Raw genomic sequence first — 18942 nt, 5'->3', positions numbered from 1 at the left:
TCGTCATCATCATCATCATCCTCCTCATCATCATCATCATCATCATCATCATCATCATTACCACCATTATCATAACCATATTGTGACGAATACAAGCATGTTGACCTCAGTAAGGTACCGGTTAGGTGACTGTAAACGGTAAAATTCTGCCTGCGGCTTTCTGTACATCTCCTCATTCAACTCATAATACTGTGTTGAATATTGTCATGGTGAATAAAAATGGACGCCTTACAGGCGAATTGTAATACTTACTTAAGAAATATGGTATCGTGAAGCCTGCTGTGGGATTAAATGAAGCATCCTAAGGCACTTTAATCGTGATGAAACCATGCGGATGAGCTACATAAATGTGTCAATTTATTTTTCTTTCTTTAAATATTTTCCCTTTCCTTAAATATTGATTTTACTAATCATCCCTTTTTGTGTCCTAACAGATGGGTGAGCACTACGGCAGCATCCAAACCTCTCAGCAAAGACAACTGCTATTTTCACCTACCTTTCTACGAAAACAAACCGTGTGTTTATGCAAAGGAGTTATTTGAGGATCACAGAAGAAGGATGTACAATAGCAACATTATCGACAAAATATGTGAAAAACTGGTAAACTATTTTTCATAACTGGAAAGATGCAATTGTTCTATTACGTTTTAAACTGATCTCAACGAGTTATCAATAGTATACGCTTTATAGAATCTCTATCATTTCTTTATTATTGATTTATTATAGAGACAATTTATTATTAATGAAAAGGTCAATTGAGCTGTTTTGTGATAGTACTTCAGACCAATTAGGCCCTGAGCCCGGAGTTTTTCCCGGTTTCTGTATCTGATAGATTCTACATTTCACTTGGGATCGATTACGTTCCTTTGCTAGTGAAGCGAGCGCTCTACCAACTGAGCTATCTGGACCACATTTTGGGATGCGTGATACAAAAATCTTCAGCACAAAAAGATGATGATCAGTTCTCGACAATTTCTTTTCAACCGATGATGAATGGTTAATGTCGCAAAAACGATTTTGTAATTGTAGTTGTCCTTTGGAGACAAAAAGCATGAAGTCGGAATTCACAACAGTAACAATTGATTGCTATCCTCTGGAAAAGCTATCAGCTTGTAGCAACACGCATTCCATCAGATCTGACAGACTAGTCACTACTGAGTGAATAGAGAGTGAAACATTGACTGAGCACAATTACGGTTTATTTTGTTGATCGATAGGTTTATCACTTCATTAAACTATCGAAAAACTTAATAAAGCTGTACCACTTATTGCTTTCGACATTAGGACCTCCGTGGTTTTCTTCTTAAAACTCTTTTACCGGTTAAACTACAAATGGGAAAACAACACTGTAATTTAACATCCAAGCTTACATTTTCTCATCTGTATTAATATTATGACAGCAGTACCGCTCAGTAGAACCTAATATAAAAACTAAGAACAAGGAAATTGATAACACCAACTCTTCCAAGAAATCATTGTTGTATGCAAATTATATTAAATTTTCTTATTTTATTCAGGTACACCTCAAAGGACATACAAATATGTATGTACGTTCTCTGCTAATTTTGGACGCCGCAAATAGCGATTGCATTTTGCATTGCTAAATTGAGACTAGATTTGTTTGTTTTGATATAAAAAATGATGGGGTTTGTGCTTTTAGTCTGTTAGATCATGAACAGCAGGTCACTCTCTTTTTGGGATACATGCTTGCCAATTTCTAGGACTCATTAACTTAAAAAAATCTACACCTAAGACAGTTGTCTCTGTCCCTTGTATTATCAGCTAACCTACTTTTCAGGACGATGGTTTAGCAGAAGCTCAGTTGATGATAGAAGATGAACAACCGTTCCCGGAGGTCAAGCTACGGAGTGTGTTTGAGGAACTAGGCCAGGGCTGCTCGAAATTTGTTTCCTTGGTCAAAGGAACGGGTGGAGGATCGGCAGCTGGGAAAACCAAGCTGGATAAGGAAAGACACAAACTCCTGGTCCGTGAATTGGTATGTGAGTTTTAAGACGTTGAGTGGAGCACTAAATCATATCTTTTCTTGTTATTCAATTTTTTCTCCTTTTTATTTCTTTTTCATCTTCTCCTTTTATGCCATGGGCATCATTCTGTTATCTGATTACTGTTAGCAATAAATGTGCGCTTTTATCTGGATTTATAGAATAGTGGGTTTAATTGAATAAAGATAAATCGTGAAAGTCATCTTCAATAGTTAGCACTGCTTGATAATCAACATCAGCGATAAGGAAATAGAGGTCATGAAATTGCTACAAAATTGAATTTGTGAATTTTTTCGACCACGTGAACTTTTGTTTGAGTCATTAGCTTCTGGATCAAAAACAGTGGGTTCAGAACCTGTTGGAAAAATTGACTTTGTGTGTCTACAGGGTCTGAGATTCCTAAAGACCTTATCCCATTTTTTCCCATAACAGACATAAACTTTGAAGTGAATATAGTCTGTAAAATAATCAAATATGTTTTTAATCTATCACTTTGAAATATCTTTATTTAGGACCAAATGTCCACGTTGGCGAGAACCATGAAGGCAACAGTCAGCAAACACAACATGAGAGAAAAACTAAAGGCCGGAATGCAATATCTTACAAAGCTGAAAGGCTTGTCAAGAGAGGTAAGTTTATGTGGTCTAGTTGTAGAACACTAGCTTTCTGATTGGAAGGTCCTGAGTTCGAGTCCCGATGAGCGCCGCATAATTGAGTCATGGGAAAAGGCTCTTTAATCACATTCTCTAACCGCGCTCTTGTGTAAAATGAATACATGGCTGATAACAACGCTGTCTCTGTCAGAAAAAGTGCAATATGGTTTTACAGGCGTCATGTCTATCCTACTTGTTAAGTGCTGCCATTGGCTAGAGACCACTTGTAAAGCGCTTTGAGAAGGTTTAGTAGATATCGCGCTTTATAAAAGCTCGCTTTTTTTTCTTATTTATGTTGTAGAACTAATATTCTCCTCCTATCTCAAAACAAAACGAGACATTTCATCTGCATCAATACGAAGTGTCCATTAATATCTTTGTAGTCTGATTTGGGAGTAGGTTATTGTGGTCTCAAGTCGGGGTATACTCTAGTCTTTTAGTCCGTGCAAAACTGTCCCTTTGCATAGACGTGCGTATAATTTGCATGACAGATAAAATTGTTACCTTGGGATTTTAATCTGAATATGATGATCTTAAGAAAGCCAACAAATAATCAAAACATCATAGTAATCAATTGTTTCGTACATATCCGAACAGCTTAGCTACTTTACTTCAATGTCAAATCAATTTTTAAAGACGAAACTCTTCGTGCTTTCTTTCAGAAAACAATTGCCATTAAACTATTTTGTACCATCTAAAAGGTGTTTTAATTTTGATATGTTAACCTACAATTAATTCACTTATACTGGAGATGGCTAGTAAAATCGCTATATGCACTCAGCACAAAATTGAAAGATAAGTAACAGCATTTAGAATGCTCATTCCGTATAAGATATACTAATAAAGTTTTAAAAATTTTCACCAACGTTGAGTTTGATAACATTTACTGATATTTGAGAAATATTCCATATTGGTTCAGGTGGAATTTTATTTTCATTAACATTGTTTGACTCTTTATTTGTATATTTATTTTCTGACATCTTTATTCAAATGATCCTATTTACAGCCTCAGCACGCCCTACCAGATATCTTTATCTGGATGATCAGCGGCAACAAACGCATTGCCTACCAACGCCTCCCCGCCCGTCACGTGATCTACAGCATTGTGGACGAAGAACGTGGAAAGGACTGTGGTAAAGTCATCACATTGCTTCTACGGGTAAGCAGTTCTCTACTTAATATTCTGCCCATTCTGCCGTACTCTGAATAAAACAGGTTTTTGAATTTTGGCCAGAATGCTCGGACAATTAATATTTGAAGGACGAGCTTTCTGGCCAAAATGTTCAAAACGTGTTTTTTAAGTACGACTGTCCTGTGCCAGAAAGTTTTGTTGCGATTTGGATAGACTGGGGCATTCCTTTTGGCATTATTTAAATGTTACTGAGCTAACCATATTACCATTTAGGAGTGTTTGACATGTAAAATTTCGAGTTAAAAAAGGTAGGATTTCTGTTTTAATACAGATATAACAGCTCATTTTAAGCTATGAAATCAGCCTAGACGTCTAGATAAACATAAAACAACGATAACAATAATGGGGAAGGCATGAATACGATCTGATAATGTTTGCATTGACTAAAAGATGGGCAAACATTTGACTCAAGTCAATAATGGCAAAATCGGATGTAATTTTTTTTTATGCGAGAGCTCAAAAACAAATTAAGCGTCTAAAATGCAGAGACAACATTATATAATCCCTTCCATTTGTGGCTCCTTCATGCAGAATGAAATAGTATTACCCAATTGGAACAGATATGTTAAAAAGAAAACAAAAATAATGAAATAGATATACATAGGCACAATTTAGATAAACAGCAACGTTTATGACTTGGGTCTTTTTTTTATTCCCAAACCCTTCCTCAGCCAAGAACAGAAATAATCGTTGTGACGTTTTAACAATTAAGTTGAATTGTTCTCAAAGACCAGACTGGAAAATATGAGTTACTTTGGTAAGAACTTGATCTATTTCACGCACTGGTAAAGATTTCATACATAATCGTATACGACTTTCTTTGTACCCATTTCCTTCTAGCTACCCGGTAAGAAGGCAACCGGTTCATCTGGATGGACAATCCAAGCAAAACTCCAAGTGTTCCTTTGGCTTGGACTGTCCAAGCACAAGAAGGACTTCCTCAAAGGTCTTCCTAAAGGATATGATGAAACAAGAGCTCTGAAACAATCCAGCAAACCCTCAGCTGTGCCACCTCCTTTCATTCACTACAAAGGTAGATAAATATAACGAAGTGTGAAAGATCTGTATACATTATCTTAGCATTTTAACGTCTTTTATCGGTACCTTTCATCAGTTGAAATACTAATGTTCCTATTTCAAGATATGATTTTGCTATTTTCTCTTTTTGAACTGTTTTAGAGTTCATCAACAGTATATTTGCAATTGAATAGATTAAAACAAGGTATTGACTTACCTTATTCATGCACTGATGTTAAAAAACATTATGAGTAAACACACACTCAAACATTCACCCCCACCCCCATATATATATATATATATATATATATATATATATATATATATATATATATATATATATATAATTATTTATTTCAGAGCGCCAATTCTTCCAGCTACGAGCTCACATGTACCAGGCGAGACAGCTTATCGGCTCTGATGCTTCTGGCCTTTCAGATCCCTTCGCCAGGATCGCCTTTGCAGATCAGAGTATGGCCACACAGGTACGTTTAAATTTGGATGTTAAAGAGGGAATGTCTCCTCTGAGTAATAATGAACTTGAGAGGATATAGTATAATCAAATGATTAAATACTTATTGAATTCTTTTGTCATTTTTCGTCGCTTTGGATAAAATGTGCCTTTGCGTGAGTGGAGTTGCTATAACCTGGCTAGTTTGGACAATTTGGTCATTCACATCTGTCAATACCAGGATGCATTTCAAATTGTTGATCTGCTGGTTTGAAACGCTACGTGTTTGAAATATTCTGTGTTTGAAACGTTCGATATTTGAAACGTTCGATGTTTGAAACGTTCGATGTTTGAAACGTTCGATGTTTGAAACGTTCGATGTTTGAAACGTTCGATGTTTGAAACGTTCGATGTTTGAAACGTTCGATGTTTGAAACGTTCGATGTTTGAAACGTTCGATGTTTGAAACGTTCGATATTTGAAACGTTCGATGTTTGAAACGTTCGATGTTTGAAACGTTGATGTTTGAAACGTTCGATGTTTGAAACGTTGATGTTTGATTTTATGTTCCTTTTTGAAGTTGTTGTATTCATTTTTGCTCATTACCTTTTTACAGTCGACAGCTCCAAGCAGCCTAGTGTCATCATGGGTCATTTTTTTAACTACGGTTTTAATTATATCAAATAAAGTTGCATTTGATTTATGTGTAATTGAACAAAAAACCCTTTCCTATTTCCATTCCATTATTGCCAAATTTGATCAAATCTCATATAATTCTGCCAGGTGATAGACCAGACCCTGAGCCCTACCTGGGACGAGATGCTGGTAATGAAGGAAGTGGTTATCTACGGCGTGATGGACGAAATCGTCAGCTCACCTCCAACAATTGTGGTCGAGGTCTTTGACCAGGACAAAGTGGTTAGTTGAAATCTATAACTTCTCTTAATCCCATTAATCACGGTTTCTCAGTAAAATCACCACAATTCAAAATTAAGACTCATCTAACAGAAGGCACTGCATTGGTCTACTATTGCTATGTCTTCTCTCCCAATATAATAATTAATTTGCTACATGTGGCTCTATACCTTTTCTGACTACTATAAATGTAAACCTTTTGGTTTATTCTAAGTAATGAATATATACATTTTGTATAGTTTTTACCCTGTTTTTAGGAATTACGTTTTCTTCTGGCCCAGTCGTAAAGTTGGTTCAACATTATTTCAAATTGGAGCAAAGCTGTATTTAAAATTACTTTTATTTCTCTTCAAATATTTGCAGGGCAAGTCCGAGTTTATAGGCAGAGCCTTATGTAAACCAACTGTAAAGCTGAGCTCTGAGGCGTATGAACCACCTAAATTCCCCCCCAAGTTGGAATGGTGGGACATCTTCAGGGGACCAGACAGAGCTGGTGAGCTGCTAGCCACGTTTGAATTGCTACAGGTGGGTATTGGAGTGGATAGATTCTGTATCTAAAACTTGAGCTTTTATATAGAGCAATATCCACTAAATGTGCTCAAAGCGCTTTACAAAGGGTTCCTGACCAACAGAAACACGTACCATGTAGAAGAAGACATGACGCCTGTTAGGCGATATTACAGTTTTTTTCCGACAGAGACAACATTGTTGACGGCCAGGTACTAATTTTACACCTGAGTATGGTGAGAGGATGTCAGTAAATAGTATTTCCAAGGACTCAGCTATGCGCCGAGCGAGGCTCGAACCCAGGACCTTCCGATCCGAAAGCGAGTGTCATACCACAAGACCACATAGCAGCACTATAAAAAAAACTATAAAGTTATATTTGGTAACATCGCCTGTTTCTCATATTTTGGTCAAAGAATAATTTCTTTCTATTACTCATATATTTTCTTATAAACTTTCAGGGGTTTAAGGTCGAGATTACTAACCATCTAAAAAAAATACGGTCCGTTCAAAAAAATCATATAGATACAATGAATAAAGTTGACGTCACTTGCCTCTTTTTTATTGATTTAAACTGCTCATTGGGGATTAAACCTCAAGAAAGTCCCTCTGATAGACGCATACGTTATAGGTCACACATAGCTTTATATGATATGGAGACAGAACAGGTGAGTATTCTACCTAAGTGCATAGCATCAATGGCATAACATGATAGTATATTTAAAAACTTAGAGATTTTTTAAAAACCTACCCGTTTTGCATGGTAAGCTATTTGTGGCAATAAATTCTCTTAACCTTATGAATAATGGATATTTCATGATTTTCAGAAACCATTTGAAGAAAGAGATCTGAAGGCTGCTTACTTGACTCCGCCGTATGCCAGGAAGACAATCGGGGTAAGTAATACTAATCGTCCGAAAGCAAATTAAGGTCATCAATTTTACAAGACTATTTTATCTCTTAGAGGCTAACTCAACAGAGATTATATGAATTACATAAGCATAACATCTGAATATTCATACAACCAATACCTTTTAAAATACTTTTTGTAGATTTCATGAAATGCAATTAGACAGTGCTTTCAAAAAATCCATGTAACAATGTTCAAAATAAAAATAATAATTATTAGCATGTTCGTTTCAGTAGTCCTTCAGAGCCAATTTGCCCCTGGAGCCGGAGTTTATCGCGATTTCTATAGAGTGAAACTGACAATAGCAATTGCTTACTGACCTTTGGATAGGACACTAGTCTATCACAAAGTACTTTCCGCCAGCAACCCAATCACTGATAGGTCAGAAAAAAATATCGACTTAACCCGGGATCGATCTCAGTCCCTTTGCCTGAGAAGCCAGGGCACTACCGACTGAGCTATCGGGACCCCCAGTATATCAGTATGTAAAATAAATTATTCTTCCAATCCAACAGCTTATTCCGTTTGTCGAGCAGAGGACTGAGAGTCCCGAGATTCCTTCCATTGAAGCAGCAATCAACCGGAAGGACAGAGGTCCTATCCTGCCTGTACCTAAGGGTATACGACCCATCCTTAGCAAGCACCGTATCGAGGTAAGTCCCCTCTTTGTCTCGTTTTATATTGGTCTGACTGATTGTCGGGTACAGTTATACAACTTGTCACAACTTATCAGTTTGAAAGAAGGACAACTCTTCCTCCACATAGAATTATCAGTCCATCATTGTAGCTCATCTCCATAGATCTTAGAGAACAGCAATCCCAAACTAGTTAATATTTCAGCAGATGACTCTTTCAAAACATGCTAAGTTACATTTTCTTCGTTCAATATGTAAAAATCAGATTTTTTTTGTCATTTATTTGGTGACCTAAATAGAAAAATACTTGTCTTATGTGCATCGTAGTACAATACCCTGAGTGGTTTAAAACTTCCAATTTCTTCTGGTGATAAAAAAGGTGTCTAATAGAATGCTTTAGACTCAAATCAAAATAGTCTCTTTACTTGTGAAAACACAAAATTCCTAATTTCCAATGAATTTCCCTTTTAAATATTTTTTCAACCTTCTCCTTCACACCGACACAATACCAGATTAAAGCGATGGGTCACATTTATATACTTGCATTTTCAGGTTTTATACTGGGGTGTAAGAGACTTAAAGCGAATCCAACTCCAGTCTGTGGATCACCCAAGAATCGACATTGAGTGTGCAGGACATGTTCTCTCATCCTCCATCATACTCAACTGCAAGAAGAATCCAAATTTCAATGTCCCTGTCAAATACTTTGATGTGGTAAGATGCTCACACTTTGAAGTAATAGCGAATTTTTTCAAAAAATGAATCATAGATAACTATTTCTTTTTGTGCTTGCTTTTTTACAACACTCGTCACATTCCTCGTTCTCATCCAAGTCGAGTAAAGTAACTTGTGTAAATTACTTTACTCATGAACACTGCTATAGAAATGCAAGCCGCTTTGAGGTGATTGTCATCCATCCAAATGACATGGCTCAAATTAGCTTGTGAACTGTAATTCAATAATCACCTACGGGAACGAATAGCCAATTGTGTTCACTAAAAAGTGAATGCATTTTGTTATTATATTTCTTAATTTTGATTTTTGGCATCATCATCATCATCATCATCATCATCATCATCATCATCATCATCATCATCATCATCATCATCATCATGATTATGATTATGATTATATTATTATTATTATTATTATTATTATTATTATTATTATTATTATTATTATTATTATTATTATTATTATTATTATTATTATTATTATTATTATTATAACGAATACGTTTGTGTCTATTTCAGGAACTCCCAGAAAACGAGCTGTACTGCCCTCCTATAACCATTCGCTGTGTGGATTGTCGAAGTTTTGGCCGTTTTACTCTCGTGGGCACACACGTCATCAGCAATATACACAAATTCACTTACGTACCGACCACAAAACAGGCCAAGTCAGCTATGCAAAAACTCTTCCCAAGTGAGTTGTTCTGTCCATCAGATAAGAAGTCATTTCTCATTGGTCTCTTGCTCCTCCTTCTCTTTTTGCTTCTGCTCCTCTTTCCCCTCCTCCTCCTCCTCCTGCTCTTCCCCCTCCTCATCCTCCTCCTCTTCTTCCTCCTCCTCCTATTGCTCCTCCTCCTCCTCCCTCCTCTTTCTCCTCCTCCCCCTCTTCCTCCTCCTCCTTCTGCTCTTTCCCCTCCTCCTCCTCCTCCTCCTCCTCCTCCTTGCTTTCAACATTTTAGACAATTTACTCTAGTTGCATCAGATTACAAGCTATTACCTACTTATTATTTTTGAAGGGTCCACACTCTAGGTGCGCATATTGGTAGGCCAGCATAGTTGAACGGAATTATGGGCCTGTTTTAATATTGTTGTAATGGCTTGAAAGTATTTCCATTACAGCAATGAGCCCATGTTAATTAATTTGATGCATGTCGGTCCCACTCCAGAAGTATTTAATTTCAGTGTTTCCAGATCTTCCTTTAATAGTTTTAATGTAACATTATTGTTCCTTACAATTATTTAACATAATATTGACACAAAGGAACAATCTATGCAATAAGATCTGTCTCGGGTAGGACGGAATAGAAACACATTGAGGTCAATAGACATAATATAGATTTGCTTCTCGAACTCCTGTGTTGGAAAATTCGGACCTGGAGGCGCGCACTGGACACGAGTTCGAAATTTAATTTGTTTGTTTTTTGTTGTTCCCTTATATGAGTCACATTTATTCACTTTATTTTGCTCTCCATCTTATTGGCTCATTTTGGCACCTCTAGTTTTTAATTTCTATTGATGGGATGGCACTAAAATACTTTTAAAATAATATAAAAACAGACGACAGATTAGTAAGACTTTGGGTACAGGCTATATTAATATGACAATGACTTCAAATGGACCCACAGTTCTATGAGTACACACCTTCATTAAATCTTTGCTTCTGTATTGCTGAGACCGTCATTTTGTCTTTTGTTAACTTCCTAGCAGTCAGATATTTATAATGTAAATTGCGATGTTTTAAGGCGTAATATGTGCTTCATTCCTTCTACATGACTTTTTTATATTTCAATATATAGGATAATGACACGTCATTCTCGGGAAGTACAATGGTCTCATACCACTGCAGCCATCATGAAAGGTGTATTATGTTGTGTACAGTTATCTAACTTGAAATTTGTGTAGTTGAATAATAATAATGGATTGAGAAAATATAAGAATCACAAAGAAGTTGTTTTATTAAAAAGCGAATTCCTTTGAATATAGTATGTCAAAATGATGTCTGAAAATTCGTTTCAACAGTGAAGGGCATCGACAGTGTACGAGTAATACAAACTGGAAGTCCCGTGTCAGTCAAGTCAGAAGACGTTGCCATCAACGTGGATGAAAATCTACCCCTCATCAATAAAGAGCAATGTATCACCATTGATGTGGTACGTTTCGAACTAATTTATTCTTTAGTATCCTTGACGTTAGAAAAAACTTTTGTATTTAGAATTATCATAATACTTCCTTGTCACGACGAAAATTGTCGAAAATTATCAAATCAATAACTCGACAAAATTAAGAACATGGATATTATAAATTCTGCTTCGGCGAGGAGGATGAGGAGAATATAATTCTAAAACCATACTTTCTGGTTTCTAAATTCTTATGTATCTATATTTAGACTTTCTATATGAATAGACTAGGGCTATCCTAATTCAATCACATGTTGACCAGTAAATGATGCTTCTATTTTTATCACCATTTTCAGAACACACCTGCATCGGCAGATTCTCAAAAAACGCCAGATAACAAAAAGAAAGGGAAAAAAGGCGAGGTGGAAGGCGAAGATGAGCCGGATATGGATGCATTGGATTGGTGGAGCAAGTATTTTGCATCTGTGGAGACCATGATCCGGGTAGGTTTTGGACAAAACACTAAATGTCGATAACCTTGTACTAGAATCACACCATGTAACTTTCTATGTTTGGCACGCTTTAGAAACTTTAAAAAACGAGTCTGTTATGAAGATTTATCTCTAGAAAAGAAGAGTCACTGACCTTTGACTATAAAAGACACTTTCTAATTTTATATGTGGCATTATATGTCCCAGTCGCTACATTATGTTACGTCAACGCGTATTTATCTATTTGTCGTATTAGCTGGGTTAATTTGGTTGATTGTTTTATCGGTCAGGGAAATGGATTTAGATTCATGAGCCAGTGAATGTTTGGTATAATAGAAATCTAACTATCGTATATCGCATTACGATTAAGTCTGTCAGAATGTGGCAATAGGTCGAAAGTAATAAGTTTTAACCAGAACAGAGCATCTTATAAAAATAGTTTTTGTTAGGTTTGGCTTATACTTAAAATATATTTTATACTTATAATAATCCTGATATTTATTTATATCGCGCCCTTCCCGTGATATAGCTCAAGGCGAAAGCGTTAAAGGTGAAAATTTCGCACTTGTCAATGTTTACCTCCCTGTATATAAACAATTCTTATAGTTTTGTTTCGGAACTTTTAACACTGTGACAACCATTCGGTTTTTTTCTCTTTAGGTAGCGTGGGAACTAATTATATTATTACACCTTTAGATCGTGAATAACTTATTATGTATTCACTTGAATTCAAATTCAATATCGTAACTTATCCGTTAATAGCTCCACTAATTATGGTCAAAGCCTTTACAAATGTCCTAAACTAATAGTGACGCTGAACATTTAGAACGAGACATACTTCCTATATTTGCTATTTTAATAATCTCTGTCGACCCGACACAATTCAGTTAACGACCAGTTACTGGGTGTGTGTCTTGAGTATGATAAGAGCATGTGAATAAAGAGCCTATTTTTAGATAAGGGTTCAAATTTGCGGCGCCATATACACGATTCGACCTTTCGAGCTAGGTACAGGTCAAAAGCTGAGTCTCTATCCATTACACCACTAATGCACACTATTTGGATCGGATTGATTAAAACTATCGCTGCTTAAGTCGCAAACATTTTACCGCAGTTATTTTGGTACAAGAGAATAATAATATGGTTACTTTTAAGATTCTCTTTTAGTACCTGTCTAAATGTTGAAAGAGAAGAGGTATTAACTTTCCTATCACGTATAACTTGCTCCAATCAATGATTCTACGTATTATGCTGTAATTTCTGTATTGTGTCATAAACATTTACTTTAGTCAGCATGTACCATAGACTGCTTTACCTCTGTACACAAAACATGTATACATTAGTTTTTGCCAAGTACTTTTTTCAATGTAGTTAGAACTCCAGTCTCAGAATTTTAACATATTGTTTTGTAGTTATTATTCGGGTTGTAAGTCAAGAAAATAAAGAATAACTGTTTAGATTTTATGTATTCAAGTAACGAATCGGACTTGCTTTATTTGGATAGAATATAATTTATATCTTTCGTGATCTGGAAAAGGACATCCTTAAGATTTTGGCCAGACAACTCGTCCTTTAGTTATCGATCGAAAAAATGGTCCTCATCATGTCAAAATCCTGGGAATTCAGGAAGTCAAGATTTGGACGAGACGAGGGTCATTGTAATCAATAGATATTTGAAAGTCCAAGTTTCTGACCAAAATGTTTAAAATGTGTTGATTTTTTCCAGAGCACTGCAGCTTTCGAGTAATTTTATTTTCATTTTTGGTCTGTCGAATTTTTAGGTTTATTCAAACTTCTCATTTAAGACAATAGTTTTGAAATAAGCAAATCATGTCACTATCTCTTTCCTTGCCTAGAATTTACACTAGCTTTTAAGATTGTTGACAACTAAATGCTTTTACTGTTGCAATGAGATCAGGAATAGCTGAATAACTGCGGCATCAAATATCTCCAAGGAAATAACCAACGTTCCTTTTTGGAAATAATCTTTTTTTATTATTCCGGGCTCAGATTCCTCTCTTTTGTGTGTGAGATTTTATCTAAAATAACTTAAATTTTCCAGTCAGCATTTATCTATATAATTTCGTGTGCAGTGTGTGATTAAACTCCTTCTCACATAATGTATTAACGTAAAGAATCACACTCTTTGTTAGAGTTTTCTAATGTAATAAAATATGTAAACACTCATATGATATTGTAAATCTTTCCGTGGCCTTTACGAACATATACCATACTATATCATTACCTTATGCAGGATGATCAAGATGTTGAGGAGGTAATGGCACCATCATTATTTTATTATGGTTCTAAGATGTTATCATAAATTCCTTTCTTGATTATTTACTTTTTTAAAAATTATTTTGCACTTTTTGCGTCTACAACCATTGATTTTTTAAAGCACTTATGATTAAATCCAGACGTCTTTTGCATGGTGAATATCAGATTTCCTTAAGAACATTGATTAAAAGTGGTAATATCACAAAGGAAAAAGAAAAGCAAAATTCAAAATAATTTAATTGAAATTTGGGTTTTGGAAGTGCGATATTATCTTTTTTATTTAAAAAAGAGAGAAGGAAACAGAAATGCAAAAATAAAAATGATGAAATTGAATCACGACAGCAATTTCACCAGTAATGAAATCCAATAGTGAAGATTTTTAGTATCTATCTTCATCTAATGGTTTTATTTCTCTCTTTATCGCAATCTAGTTATTTGTTAAACCTTTTAGACTTGTTTTCTACTTTTTTCTTTTATCATTTATATATCTTCAGTTCGTCGCTCAGCTTATTTAAGTTCAATCTTATTTTCTGAATATTGATTATATGTACCTGCAAGTCTGAAATTTTTGGGCCAAGAGCTGTAAAGTAAAATAAAAATATTACTTATTTTAAACTGTCATTTTAAAAAATAAATTCATCGTCCTCCAAAACTTATTTTGAGGAGTTTTTATTTGGTTTTGCAAGGAAAAATGTGCAATCAATCAGATTTGTAAAGATTATACTGCCTAAAGGCGTTGAAAGGGTTCAAAGTAAAAAAATAAAAATACCAATGCCTTTTGAAGGACAAAGTTAATGAGTATTTTTACATAACATCAAACAACAATCACAAAGTCATAAATCTATATCAGTGTTTAATGTGTCTCTTTGAGGCCAGCTTTTAACTTGAGAAATAAATGGTTTAAGCTCAATTTCTTCTTTTTCTTTTTTTTTTGCTCACCCTCTTCCTCTTCATCCTCCCCATACTCCTCACTTCTTTTCCTCGTCCCTTTTCCATCTTTACCCTGTTTTTATTATATTATTTGTTCTACTTTTAAAAATTACTATCCTGATATGCCAAAGTTTGAATGATCAATCTCATTATAAAAATAAAACTGTCATATATTTATACGATACCAGATTTTTTGTTTTGGAGAATGCTTTATTTATATAATTTAACTAACATCTTATGTACCGCATTTTAATTAATAAAATTTCCTGTTAATCGTTCCTCACATTAACTTATTTTATATACCTTACTAAATTTGTTTTATCTAAAACTCCATAATATCTATTTCCTCTCGTTAAATTTTGTTAAATACCATATTGTTTATTGTCATTTTATTTTCTTTAATACAACTTAGTGTGTTTAATCGACTGGAAAATAACTAAAAATAGCTACGCTATTAAATTCATATTCAGATTAATTTGCTTACATGAGAAAAGGGTAGTTGCTTGCGCATAACGTACAAAATAGGTACAATCTTTCTAAAATTATACAAGATACATCTAATAAAATTTGTGAAACAAAATCCTTGTAAAAAAGCACAACCTACTTAATAAGGTTAATTTCCTGGATCCGCCAGTGCGCACTGCAGAAAACCGGTCGATATCAAATGTATTTTTTTGTTCACAAGCTGAATATTTCATTCCATTGTCTTCTTTCTTTTACTCACGCAATTTGTATTTTATAAGAAATTTTCTTACATTATTATTCCCCATGATACAATGCTTTAAACTGACAAAACTCACTATTTAAATCATGGCCAGTTTATTTTTACTTCAAAACTCGAATGCAAATGCTGCTGCTTGAAGTTCGAAGGACTTTAATATAAAATTTATTAAATGAAATAGAAGGTTCAATTTAATTTACAAAATCAGGTGTTGTGGGTTTGTCGATTTCCCTTTGCCAATAAAACACAGTAAATGAGACACGTCGTGTTCTGTTGACACGGAGATGACCGGAAACGTCCACAGTATGTCTTTGTAAATTAAATTCAAGCTGTATTCTATTTTTTTATTTTAAACATTTATTTCTTCAAAATCGATCTATTAATGACCCTTAACTTCCCAATTATCTCAAATCTGTGAATTCAAAGTCTCTAATTAGAGACTTACTTTATTGAAAAGTTGAGGGTCATATTAACCGATCGATTAATTTAAGGAGGGAGTAAATGTTTTCTGGAGAAAATAAAAACCACCTTTTGTGAGATTTTGGCATTTGACTCAAACATACGAAGTATCGGATGAGAAAATATCTTATTATGTTTTTTATCATCTTATCTTCCATCTTGCACGATCATTTTGATTATAGATGTGGTCCTTTTTATGGATAATACAACTGGGTGTTTTTTTGTAATCAGTAATTTAAGCGATCTTGCTTTGGAAATAAAGGGTTGACACTTTGACTATCGCAGAAGATGTCACTCTTGGCGGTTATACCATATGAACATTTCTTTACAGTCCATTGAAATGGACACAAACATATTAATAAGGGGCTTCAAGAGGGTGATATATATATATATATATATATATATATATAGAGAGAGAGAGAGAGAGAGAGAGAGAGAGAGAGAGAAAGAGAGAGAGACAGAGAGAGATGTCAAACATTGGATTTTAAGACAAATCTGTGGTGATTTACCTAGTAGAGTTATATTATTGTAAAATTAGAAAGATGTAATGCAGATGTGAGAGGAAATGCATATGTACTTCAAACTGGAAACATTTATATAATTCTTACCTAACAGCTGGGTGCTTTGAAACTTAGTTGTTAGAACGATTGAATCATAAGAAACCAAATCTGTTTTGAATCCAGGTTTTTCCTTTCCATCCAATATTGGATGTTAGATACTCTAGAGGTTTTGAAAGAAGAAGAGAAAAATTGAAAATGTAGATAACAATTGTTAAAAAATGAACAGTGATTGGATAACGGTGTCTATTCGATCTGATGGAAAAAAACAACTAGCGTTCTTTCAAAAAGGTATCAATTAACTGTTGATGTTCTATTCAAACAAAAGAAACCGTGATAAACTATAATGGGGGGGGGGGAGGAGGTGGGGTCAGGGGATTCAAGAACCTGAAGAATTATTTTGAAGGAACCAAAGAGAAGTAGCTTAGACTATTTCAGTAGTGTTTCAAGACTACGTTTGAATTATACTTGATTAGTTTGGTGTTATATATGATGAATTCATTATTACGTCTGTCATGCTTTTTACACTTAGTATTAGACTATTTCAGTATTATTAAAGAGCTACTTTTGAATATATTGATTATTGGTGTTTTATTTGATATTGATCGAAAATATTTCATTATTTACTTGTCTGTTCATGCTTTTTTACACTTTTGAGTTTAAAAATATAAACAGCCAGAACATATGCTTTTAATAATGATTAAACCTGTGTGTGTACCGATGAAGAATCAACTACCTACCAGAATTGCTATATAGTTTATCTATATATATATATACCCATTCAGTCATAGACAAAAGCTATCAATTGAATCGTATTACATCGACACATATTTAGTTCATTTAAATGACGACATTTTGGTACACATACTAGATAATATAGAAAATCCATTTATACATTCTCTTTACATTTAAATTCAATACAATTAATTTAGATTAAACATGTCCAATTTTGAGGCAACCATGAGCAACGTTTTACAATATCCCTTCAAAAGGAACTAAATGATTTATTACCTTACTTTGTGAAATTTATAAACAATTACATAGATACAAAATAGCTGGGAGAATTCGAAATGCAATTGCGATATATGGTGATCAGGATTTGTCTCCGTCTCTGTATTTGTCTTGTTACGTATGGAAGCACAACGTAACCTTTTGGTGCTATGCGTTTAGTAGGAAAACTCAATACATCAGACAGCCACATATATTGCACCAACACACAAAATAATGTGTAACCTTAAACTGGAATAGTCTAATTAATACAATTAAGTGAGAAATACTCATAAAAATGGCTGGCTTAAAAAAACAATAACCAAGATTTGAGTGACTTCAATTTCGTTCTATCTACATAATCCTGAAATTGTAAACATTGTATCAGACAATATAATCGTTAAAAAGAAATTAAAAGCCCTAAAGAATAGATATATATTATTCTAACTTCTACGTTTAATTAGAGTTGAAATCGTATTTCTAACTTGGTGATTATTGGGTAGATACATAAATAATTATTTACGCACTTAAACAAAAAAAGCTGCTTACTTTTCACAATATTTTGTGTTAGAAAAAAAAACAATACTTTTTTCTGGTTGAATATTTTAACTAATGTTAATAATTACATTTAATCCATTATCTCATTCAGGAGCACGGGGCGTCAGATGATGTATTCAATGTCAAGCTACTTGAGGCAGAGAGTAAAGCTGCCACAGACAAGGACATGAATAGCACACACAATCAAACTACCCAGAATGCAAATGGGAGTTATGGGTCCTTACCCAATGGCGCGAAGGAAGGTGATTATCATCATCAGCATCATCATCATCATCATCATCATCATCATCATCATCATCATCATCATCATCATCATCATCATCACCATCATCATCATCACTACCCCCACACCATCGCCATCATCATCATCATCATCATCATTATCATCACCATCATCATCATCATCATCATCATCATCATCATCATCATCATCATCATCATCATCATCATCATCAGCAGCAGCAGCAGCAGTAACAGCAGCAGCATCATCATGAATCATTATCATCATCATTGATGTTGTTGACATTCATTTTGTGGAAATTCCGATACTTATTAAAATATATTTATAAAATCAGGATACATAGATGTGATGTAGTGAAATTTGGCACATATATATTAAGAATTTTAATAGTCCATGAAATTTGATTAAACCTGCACATTCGTCCGTTTCGGACAAGAAACAAGATGTAGTGTAGCCTATTCTAGCACAATGTATTTGTATGCAATATACGCCTTTACATCCATAGTCAAAAAATAAAACTACTTCATGTTGATAGTGATCAAATTTTTTGAATGATAGGCTATGCGGCTAATTCTTTCAGTAGAAGAAAA

The 18942-nt window shown here is 34.4% G+C and overlaps 1 protein-coding gene across 7 annotated transcripts in view; it reads left to right on the top strand.

The window, feature by feature from the left end:
• LOC144978626 (otoferlin-like) overlaps nt 1-18942 on the top strand; it is a 249745-nt gene that overhangs the window by 168383 nt on the left and 62420 nt on the right. For 5 of the 7 annotated variants that reach the window (XM_078924969.1, XM_078924936.1, XM_078924961.1 and 2 more), the window contains 16 exons: nt 435-600; nt 1799-1996; nt 2516-2632; nt 3663-3815; nt 4689-4881; nt 5226-5350; nt 6100-6234; nt 6595-6756; nt 7566-7634; nt 8164-8301; nt 8836-8997; nt 9537-9708; nt 11034-11164; nt 11488-11634; nt 13877-13897; nt 18203-18353. In XM_078924969.1, the coding sequence (XP_078781095.1) occupies nt 435-600; nt 1799-1996; nt 2516-2632; nt 3663-3815; nt 4689-4881; nt 5226-5350; nt 6100-6234; nt 6595-6756; nt 7566-7634; nt 8164-8301; nt 8836-8997; nt 9537-9708; nt 11034-11164; nt 11488-11634; nt 13877-13897; nt 18203-18353 (2240 nt within the window). Of the gene's footprint in view, nt 1-434; nt 601-1798; nt 1997-2515; nt 2633-3662; nt 3816-4688; nt 4882-5225; nt 5351-6099; nt 6235-6594; nt 6757-7565; nt 7635-8163; nt 8302-8835; nt 8998-9536; nt 9709-11033; nt 11165-11487; nt 11635-12151; nt 12173-13876; nt 13898-18202; nt 18354-18942 lie in introns of all 7 variants that reach the window. The other 2 variants (XM_078924946.1, XM_078924954.1) reach the window with 2 other exon arrangements.

This window comes from Berghia stephanieae, chromosome 1 (genome assembly GCF_034508935.2).
Source record: "Berghia stephanieae isolate SIO BIC M18660-M18661 chromosome 1, UCSD_Bste_1.3, whole genome shotgun sequence".
Taxonomy (NCBI): domain Eukaryota; kingdom Metazoa; phylum Mollusca; class Gastropoda; order Nudibranchia; family Aeolidiidae; genus Berghia; species Berghia stephanieae.
This window is presented reverse-complemented; position numbering and strand designations above follow the sequence as displayed.